This window comes from Vigna radiata, chromosome 3 (genome assembly GCF_000741045.1).
Source record: "Vigna radiata var. radiata cultivar VC1973A chromosome 3, Vradiata_ver6, whole genome shotgun sequence".
Taxonomy (NCBI): Eukaryota; Viridiplantae; Streptophyta; class Magnoliopsida; order Fabales; family Fabaceae; genus Vigna; species Vigna radiata.
Window position 1 is genome coordinate 598560 of NC_028353.1, and position 10402 is coordinate 608961.

Genomic DNA, 10402 nt, shown 5'->3' on the forward strand with positions numbered 1-10402 from the left:
TTTCGGGATTAGGGTTTACAGTTTAGGGTTTAGCGATTAGGGTTTAGGGTTTAGGATTTAGGGTTTAGGGATTAGGGATTAGGATTTAGGGATTAGGGTTTAAGGTTTAGGGTTTAGGGTTTAGGTTTAGGGTTTACGATTTAGGGTTTAGGGTTTAGGTTTCAGGATTAGGGTATGAGTTTAGAGATTAGGGTTTAGGATTTAGGGTATAGGGTTTAGGGTTCCGGGTTTAGGGTTCCGGTTTCAGGGTTTCAGTTTCAGGGTTTCAGGTTTAGGGTTTAGGGTTTAGGGATTAGGGATTAGGGTTTATGGTTTAGGGTTTAGCGATTAGGGTTTAGGATTTAGGGTTTAGGGATTAGGGATTAAGGATTAGGGTTTAGGGTTTAGGGTTAGGGTTTAGGGTTTATGGTTTAAGATTTAGGGTTTAAGATTTAGGTTTTGGGATTAGGGTTTACAGTTTAGGGTTTAGCGATTAGGGTTTAGGGTTTAGGATTTAGGGTTTAGGGATTAGGGTTTAGGGTTTAAGGCTTAGGGTTTATGGTTTAGGGTTTAGGTTTAGGGTTTACGATTTAGGGTTTAGGGTTTAGGTTTCAGGATTAGGGTATCAGTTTAGGGATTAGGGTTTAGGATTTAGGGTATAGGGTTTAGGGTTTAGGGTTCCGGTTTCAGGGTTTCGGGTTTAGGGTTTAGGGATTAAGGATTAGGGTTTAGGGTTTAGGGTTCAGCGATTAGGGTTTATGATTTAGGGTTTAGGGATTAGGATTAGGGTTTAGGGATTAGGGATTAGGGATTAGGAATTAGGGTTTAGGGTTTAGGTTTCAGGATTAGGGTATCAATTTAGGGATTATGGTTGAGGATATAGGGTATAGGGTTTAGGGTTTAGGTTTTATGGTTTATGGTTTAGGATTTAGGGTTTAAGGTTTAGGGTTTAGGGTTTAGAGTGACTTAAAATAATAAAATTCGTTTTATATTATCTCTATTTATACTTTGAATTTTTAACATAAAATTATTTGAGTTTCATTCCTTAGACCAGACTACCCATTCAAAAAAAAGACTATTTTTATAGGGTCTTACAATAATAATAATAATAATAATAATAATAATAATAATAATAATAATAATAATAATAATAATAATAATAATTATAATTATAATTATAATAACAATAAAAAAGGTATTATAGTTTAGTTTGCGTTGGTTTTGAATTTTAAATTGCAAACCTAATCGAAGAGCTCGGTTTTGTTTAAAAAATTCCAAAACAAACCCAAAACTTTGACTTTTTTTTTCCTATTATCGGTTATTTAGATCGATTTTCGATTATTATTTTTGTCATTGGTTTAGTTCTGCACACCTCCTACTTTTTAGTGCTTACTTCCATATGTTTCATTAGATCATATACAAAAGTTGACTTGTATCTTCCTATCATATTCTAATACATTAGTACACCAAGAAAAAAAAAAAAAAACCTTCAGTATGTATGCTTGATAGAAAAAGATCATGAAAGAAAAATATCATTAAAGTGAAAGTTGTTTTTTTATCACAACAAGTTGAGTGCAACAAGAGAAACTTCCCACTTTTGATAAAAGCTCTAGCACATTTAATAGAATATCAAGACATACTGTGGTTGGTAAGAGTTAGAGGGGAAATTATTTTTAAAAAACGTACAGACTTTCGATAATGCTCTAACACATTTGATAAAAGATCAACACACCAACTAACAATATTGTTTGTTCACTAATGCAAAAAAGGTTTTTTATACCGGTTAAAAAAAGGCTTTTTATACCGGTTTTCGTGTTGGTATAGAAGTAGGGGGCATAGAAAGTTTTCACTTTTTTACACCGGTTCTATAACCGGTATAAAAAAATTAACTTTTTACACCGGTTGTGTTTGCAACAGGTATAAAAGTTTGATATTTATACTTGGTATTTTGGGATCAGGTATAAAAAAGTCGTCTAAAAGAAGCTTGCTTTTATACCTGATGCTGTTATAGCCGGTGTGAAAAACAAAACTTTTTATACTTGATATGATTTGAACCTGTATAAAAAGTGACATTTTTTTTTAAATATTAGATTTGTATGTTCTACTATCCACTTATATAAAATTCAATTCCATAATACAGTTTAAATAATCAATAATAAGAAAAATAATCAATATTGTTTTTAATATTAACACATCAAAATAATTCCTTAAAATAATATTAACCTAACAAAGTCCCTAAATATATTTACATAACATAATTACACATAAAAATAGTTCTCCAACTCAAAATGTAATATTGAAACATCTAATCATCTAGAAACTGTTAAACATAGAAATTGAGAATTACATTGTTTGTAATTCAGCTTAAAAAATTAACAATTACATTAATCACGTGCCTTTAACATTTCTATCCACCACAGGCCACATTGTGTTGCATTTAGCTGACCCAATGATCCAAGCTTCTGAACATGTTAAGTTAATTGATAAAAAAGAGAATGTGAATGGTATATACGAGTAAATAAAAACGTTACACAATCTCTCATGATCCAAAATAAACCATACATACTAAATATATGTTAAATGCGTTTTCCAAGCAATACTCAACTTCCTTTTTTGATTGATCCAATATGAAGTAAGTAAGCCCCATCATTTCCTAAAAAATAAAGTATTAGAGTAATGCATTTCAAAACAATCTACTAACAGAAAGCTTATGTATTGGAAAAATCAATGTTAAAGAACTGTAAGACTAGGAAAAGGAACAATTCTTGGATTTCTTCTTAAAATTAATTTACTTTTTCATCGTATAGGGAAAGACACGGTAAATGTCATAACGAAGAACAACAACAAAACAACAATGTCAAAGAACATCTTTAACAATAAGCATGACTAATGCAAATCACATGAAGTTCATCTAAAATCCTTAATGCAATGTAACCAGCATCTCCTTGCATCCATTACAATTAAAATAGATATTATAAACTAATAGATAATAACAAATGCTTATTGAGAAACCATCGTTNGAAAAAGATATTAAATACACAGTGAGACAAAGATATTTGCATTCATATATTTTTAAATAAAATCTAGAATTTTATTAAAGTACTCGTAAAACTGTTTTNCAATGTTACTTTAAATGTTATTGGAGACAACTTTTAATTATTTACAAGTTAAAAGCTTCTACAGTTTATCAAATTTAAGCTCTAAAATTATTAAGTTTTGATGGCTTATGTTACTTTTTTTTGTGTAGCAGAATGTCAGTGATCGTAATGAGGGAAGCATAAGTGCAAGCTAATATGATCAAAAACCATTTCTGGAGTGTTCACCTGATTACAAACGCATAATTACTATCCATAACAGGAAACTGAAGGGTTGCCTGAAGGATAAATTGAGAACTGAAGGTGAAGTTAGACGCCTAAGTTGGAGTGAGAATACTCTTGAAAAGGCTTATTTTAACATAGGAAGAGTGGTTGTAAAATTAAATCAATGGCTTATTTTAACATAGTTCAATGCAGAGAAAATCTCAACTAAATGGCTGTGTAGACGATAACTGCTGTTTCAGTAAGAAAGATTTGAGAATTGTTAGAAGAATCTGACCTGGATGGTGTTTGTTATGGCTCTTCTGATAGAAGGATCGTTATATTTTTTGGTGAAAGAAGAATTGTGATACTATGAAAGACTTGAAGACCATGGCCAAGAAGGTGGTGCTTGTAGAACGTAGAAGCAATTGCTTCATTTAATGGCTCCGATTCTGGTTCCAATAGTCTTGGCAACTAGCATGTTCAAGCTCCTGAAATGTAACACAGGGAAACTGAAATGAGTCATCATGCTTTTGCCAGCAAAGATATTAAACTTTTACCAGGGAAAATAGAATTCAATGATTTAATTAGTTAATAATGTGAATTTTATAAACTCCCCATGAATGAAGAATGAAAAGTAAGGGATATAATAATTAATAAAGTGGTACATGACCTACAATGGAAGCAACTAGAGCAACAAATGATAGGGGTAATAGGAGTAGAGAGGATGGTACCTAGGAAGGGGAAGAGAGAGCTGAGTCAGTAAAGGAAACATAACAACAACAGTACTCCAGCACTGGTTGCTCTGTACACTGCCAACAACTTGTCCATTTCTTTCTTTAACTGTCGTGATCAACCATTTCTCTGCTTGAACATAAAAAAGACAATGATGTTCAACTCAAATATTTGCATAACAAAAGTTATGACAAAGGTGAGCAACATAAGTTATCAAATTAAAATTATAATTTGTATTCTGCATGTAACTCAGAAAATTATCTATTGCCTCTCTTCAGTGTAGAAATTTATATGCATTCATGAAAGAAAAAGGGAGCAATTGAGATTTCACCCTAGAGTACATACTTTATGTTCCAGAAACAGTAGTTTTACATAACTAAATTTACGACAAGGATAAATCAAGATCAAAGAAATTAAGTTCACAACAAGACATTCAATTATTGCATACCAGGAAGTTGAATTTTAACTGTTACTTGATGTTCAAGGTGTTTGATGCAAACATCTGTGAAAATATTGAAGAGAAATTTTAGCAACAAATAATGGAACAAAAATAGTAACATCCTGCAATGGAGAACCGACACGGGTAATATAATTTGTATAAGTTAAAATAAGATCTAAAAAGTCAATGTAAAAAAACATTAAAAAAAATAAAAATCTTGTTGATCAAAGGAAAAACTCATCGTAGTTATACCTCAAAATCATTATTATAAACAAAATCTTCATTGTTCATCTTTATATTCCTCTCCAAAAACACACACAGCATGACAGAAATATAAATTATAATGCACCTAAGGAACACATTCAATCATTCACACCTTTGCTTGTTTTCACAAAAAAAATCCCGTAATCAACCTTCATGGTTTCAATTACTCAGATCAGAATAACTGATAGTTTTCTATCATAAGGAAAGTTGAAAAAGGAAATGCAAATCAAAGACAAGAAAAAATGATGGTTAAATTTCCATACCCTCCAGTCTGAGTAGACAACAACCTGTGGAAGCTCTCAGCAAACAAAGCCCTTGAATAGGAAATGTTGGCATTGTTTCTAGCAATTAACACAAACAAAAACTAAGTAGCAGCAGTATTCATAATATAAAAAAACAAATAAACAAATGATGAAGCAAATATCAAGGTGTGAATGCCAATTCTGCCGTAGAAATTAACTTGCAGCAAACAAAACAGGAGTCATTCAGTTCTGAACTGGCTGAGCTCATTTCACTGGATGAGGACAATAATATTACTTTTCCTTCTTAGGATTCTCTTCCTGCTCCCCTATCTGAACTTATGACTTTGAATGGCACAAATGCACTTGCTGGAGCATCATCAGAAAAATGTAAGATTTCTCTTTCGCTGTATTTCAAATTTTATTATTCAAAATAGTTGTTTAACATCTGCTTTCTGAAATATTTCCAGCTGCAGATGTTGCACAAGCAAGTGATATCGGAATGGTATCTGAAAAGAATGGGGAAGTTTTAGAGAAAATTGGCACAGAGGAAAAAGTATCTACTGAGACTGATCCAGTGGTATGTCATACTGCTCCTAAAAATCCTAGTTAAGAGAACTCAAGCAACATGAATAAATTCTATGTCGTCACTAAGGAAAGAAAAGAAACTGAATTTGTATAAAAACTAAATGTTTGGATGGTAGTGTGACAGAGAGAAGAAAGAAGAAGATGGGAGGAAGAATGCACACGAAATCGGACTCGGAGGTAACGAGCAACAACATGGAGCAATCATCGCCGGCGAAACACCGCAACAACATAAATATTTTGCACACAATGAATCAAGCGAAATTGATTGCCTTAACAGAAGATTACACAAAAGGCTTTCAGTCAGAGAAGAATTATCAGTATAAACCCTAATTGATAAAAATGTACTGACCACGACAGACCACCTGACGACGGCACACCACCGCAAGGGTTTCACTTACCACAACCGAGAACTTCAACCACGATGAACAACTTCAAACGCCGACCAACAGCTTCACCCAACAACCTCGACAACTTCGATAACGAGAACAATGACAGGAGAATGAAGAAGAATGGAGAGAAGGAAGGAGTGAAGAAGGGGGAAGAAAGGAGGGAGAACAAAAAAAAATTGCATAGAAGAAAAAGAAGAAGAGTTGCGAGTTGCGATTTGCGAGTTGCGGGAAAAGAATATTTAATCTAATCCATACCAGTTTTAACGTTAACCGGTGTAAAATAAACGATTTTCCACAACGGTCCTCAATGCCACCAGTGTAAAGCTATCTGTGTTATTTACAATCATGCCCCTGCATTAATTTTAATACCGGATTTTATTATAACTGGTGTGGAAAAGTTTCTTTTATTTACCAAATTGCCACTGCACCACTTTCTATAGCTGGTGAATTTTAACCGGTACAAAATATCGCTATAAAAAGTATATTTTCTACTAGTGGTTTGACGCTGAAACGATATCATTTATTGCATGTATAAAGAACTATAGCTTCGTAAGACATTAGAACGAGGCTGCATGGCTTCCATATCTTCAAGAATTGGCTGGTTAATAATGCAAAACGTAAACGTTGTACTCCACAACAGCATTTCCGGTCTTTAAATCAAACGTGTAAGTCTTTGCCTGAGCATAACCACGTGCAAACCGAAAAGCCCTACTTCCTCCGATTATTGGCATTTCCCTTATGCTAGAGAACACCGCATTCCGCCCCAACAAGCTCAGTGTGCTGCCATTATATTTCCCTTCCGTGAACATCAAGTTCATTACCATCAATAGACCCAGTTCGTTTTGGGATGCAGATCCGTATACTCCTTGAGCCTTTCCCACCATTTTGGATTCCGGTTCGGGGCCCACAGTCAATGGGTCGTCGATCATTGCTATGAATCCGAAAAGCGTGGAGGAAGAGTTTGTGGAAGGGGACTCCGCCACTCTGACGGCGGTGGGGTTTGGGCCGCTGACAATGTCATGGAAGAAGAAGTGAAGGTGGCTGAGCTTCTCCTTCTTCAGCCCCAAAGACTTCGGGGATAGGTTTTGATAGAAGGTAGAAGATTTTGCGCTAGCAAATGATAAGATTAGGTTGAGAACGATGATGGTGAAAATGGATGTGAGACTTGTGGAATTGGCCATTGTAATGAGAGGGAAAAGTAAAATGTGTGGGGACAAGAGAGATTTTCATTCACAATTTATAGAGTGCAAAATTTATAGGGTGAATTAACATAACAATTTTCTAAACAAAATTTATAGTTTTTGACACCTAAAATAACCATTTATAGTTATATTATTCCAAAATTTGCTGCCAAAGTTCATGAAAACAGACAAACTTTAGGACAAAAACTTCCTCTATGGAATATCTTTCTTTGCTTTTTGTCCATAAAACATCTAAATTTCATAACTTCCAAACTCTGCAACTTATATTCTTTCACTGCTTTAACGTATGTAATAAAGAAAGTACACCTTTTTATTCTTACTTTTAATTTATCTTTTTTAACATGTATAAATGTCAAGGTGTCAAATATCCATATATATAAAAAATACCGTATATATTTATAAGACTTTTTAGTCTTATTTTTATGATAAAAAATAAACAATGTGATATTAAATAATGAATAAAATAAAGACTCACTTAAAAAAAATAATAATAAAAAATAATATAAAATTAGTTACAATTAAATAATTTTTTCAATAAATATATTTTAGACTGTCTAAGGACAACGAGACTTGCTAGGTCTTCTTGAATCACATTCTTTTAAGACATTTATTGAATCACGGAGATATAGGTTTTAAGCTAAACTAATTGAAAAAAAAATTGTGGTATAGGCTAATAAAAAGGGAAGTTGAAAAGTTGTTTATTCGAGAAACATGACCACACTATGAACCTACCTTGTGTGGTCCAATTGAGAGCACAAAAAGCAGTTGAGGCTGCTATGGTCACAGCGAGTTTAAGCGTGTCATTATTTTTATTTTATATGTTCTGATATCAGTGAAAAAATAATTCATAATTTCTTAGAATTCATTGGATGCTAATGGTGATGTGATTAGGCAGAGTCATGATGGTTTCTTAAGTCAATATCTTCAACTAAAGTAACACATTGTTAAACCACACACGAAGCATCGTGAAGGAAACTTCCAATTAAAAAAGCATCTGACCATAAAGCAAAGAAGAGAAACAAAAGAGAATAAAACGACGCAATGCTTAATAATGGAACACGTAGACATTGTACTCCACAACAGCATCTCCGGTCTTCAGATCAAACGTGTGAGTCTTTGCCTGAGCATACCCACGTGCGAACCGAAAAGCCCCGCTTCCTCCAACGATTGGCATTTCCCTCACGCTGGAGAACACCGCATTCCGCCCCAACAAGCTCAGCGTGCTGCCATTGTATTTCCCTTCAGTGAACACGAAGTTCATTACCATCAACAGGCCCGTTTCCTGTTGGGCCGCAGATCCGTAAACACCTTGGGCCTTTCCCACGAGTTTGGATCCAGGTTCGGGGCCCACAGTCAATGGGTCGTCGATCATAGCTATAAATCCGAAAAGTGTGGAAGAAGAGTTGGTGGAGGCGGCCTCCGCCACTCCGACGGCGGTGGGGTTTGGACCGCTGACAATGTCGTGGAAGAAGAAGTGAAGGTGGCTGAGCTTCTCCTTCTTGAATCCCAAAGACATGGGAGATAGGTTTCGGTAGAAAGTAGAAGATTTTGCGGCTGTGAACGAAAAGAGAAGGCTGAGAATGATGGTGAAAATGCATGTAAGGTTTTTTGAGTTAGCCATAGAGATGGAGTTTTGACAGTGAGAAAAGAGAGAATTGTTGGAGTGCCCCAGTACTGAACGTAGTATACTCTAATCGGCCATTTATAGAGTGGATGGAATCATGAAAGTGTGGAAGTATTGTTGCAGTGATTGACCTGCTAAAAAGAAAGAATTAGGTTAACAACTTTGGTAAACTTGGACGGTGAAGCACAGTTTCTCCAAAACATATATTTTCAAAAGAACTAACAAATATGTCAACATAATTCTGTCCAAAATTCAATATACCTAAGACCTAAATTCACTTGACCTGGGCTGATGATAATATAACGTCATTTTCATCACTTTTCACGCATGCAACTACACATCTGGTTCCTTTAGTACCACTATATCATATATGCTTCAATGTTACACAACTGTTGTTTTCACGAATGTCTCAGTGTTTTCTGTTTCTTTTCTTTTCTTTCTGGTAATAGAGTAGCACTACCACTAAACTACAGTCAGATACTAATTTCATTTTTTTTAAAAGATATATTAATTATTTTGTTTAATAAAAAGTCAAAGATAACTAATTTATGCTTCTATTTTAAATTTTGACCACATGATAATGAAAGAAAACAAATGAATAGTTCTTAGAGAAGACAATAGTTTGTCACTCTGTTGGAAACCATTCGAACCTATAGAATTAAAGAGTTAATTACAAGTAACTTCAATTTTAGAAATTAAACTTATATGTAAAGAGATTCAGTATACCTATCCGAGAAGCAGTTTGTAGCCAATAAGTCTCATCAGATAGTGACATCATATTTATACGCGTTTAAACTGTCGTGAATGACAATGATATATATCATTAAGCCTGAATGCCACACAATTGGGATTTCTTTAGTTTATGTTACGTTTTAACTTTTTACATTTTATATTCGTGATCAACCCTATTTGATCCACTATATTAATATCATTATCAAAAAAAGAACTATTAGATATTAATCTATGTTTTTTAACGATATTTTATTATTTATTTTATTTAACATAAATAAAAATAATAAAAATAAGCTAATGAAATTTTAACTAGACACACTTTGAGGCATTCACCCATAAAAATATTTCAATATGCATATATATTATTATACAATTCATTCTCATTATAACATTTATTAAGAATAAATATACTTTACACCAAATTTTTGGAATAGACATGTCTTCTGTCGAATATGTGTGAAGTTTTACACCTATCATTTAGTCTGTTTATAGTAGATTTGAACAAAAATATCAGTTGTAGTTCGACCTGACACTCATTTACTATCTCTCTATAGTGGATTTGAACGAAAATAACTATGGTAGCTCTACTTCACACACATATTGTGACGTTCCTTCCCAAATAGAAAATAATGTGGTTTTTAATTATTATTTCAAAGCTAATTCTATTATATTTGATATTTGATAAAACGAAAATATATTCTTAAAGAAATATTCGTACATATTTATATACATTACAATTTTTACATCATATTTTTCACACCAAATTTTCTTACATCATATATTTTACATCCTATACTTTCTAATACTAAGAGAAGGAGAAGAAATATTATTGGAAAAAGTCTCTTTAACAACCCTTTTTTTTGACAACTTTTTGACAACGCGTACGTGGCAGCTTATGATTGGTCCGTTTCAAAT

At 33.4% G+C, this 10402-nt stretch overlaps 3 protein-coding genes across 4 annotated transcripts; all 3 read right to left on the reverse strand.

The window, feature by feature from the left end:
• Window positions 1-3084: 3084 nt before the first annotated feature.
• Window positions 3085-6276, reverse strand: LOC111241361. Of its 2 annotated transcripts, none has more exons than XM_022778950.1 (5): window positions 5939-6276; window positions 4977-5054; window positions 4459-4512; window positions 4010-4139; window positions 3085-3766 (listed from the first exon to the last, which is right to left on the reverse strand). In XM_022778950.1, the coding sequence occupies exons 2-5, from the start codon at window positions 5047-5049 to the stop codon at window positions 3709-3711; spliced, it is 315 nt and encodes a 104-aa protein (XP_022634671.1). In that variant the 5' UTR covers window positions 5050-5054; window positions 5939-6276; the 3' UTR covers window positions 3085-3708. The 2 variants fall into 2 exon arrangements, with proteins under 2 accessions (XP_022634671.1, XP_022634672.1); XM_022778951.1 differs by lacking the exon at window positions 5939-6276 and adding an exon at window positions 5251-5318.
• Window positions 6277-6446: 170 nt separating this feature from the next.
• Window positions 6447-7250, reverse strand: LOC106756854 (dirigent protein 21-like). The gene has a single exon (XM_014639459.2). It carries the CDS (start codon window positions 7108-7110, stop codon window positions 6532-6534), a length of 579 nt encoding a protein of 192 aa, XP_014494945.1. The 5' UTR covers window positions 7111-7250; the 3' UTR covers window positions 6447-6531.
• An 820-nt stretch (window positions 7251-8070) lies between these two features.
• LOC106757310 (dirigent protein 22-like) lies at window positions 8071-8906 on the reverse strand. The gene has a single exon (XM_014639950.2). The coding sequence runs from the start codon at window positions 8750-8752 to the stop codon at window positions 8177-8179; it is 576 nt and encodes a 191-aa protein (XP_014495436.1). The 5' UTR covers window positions 8753-8906; the 3' UTR covers window positions 8071-8176.
• Window positions 8907-10402: the final 1496 nt, after the last annotated feature.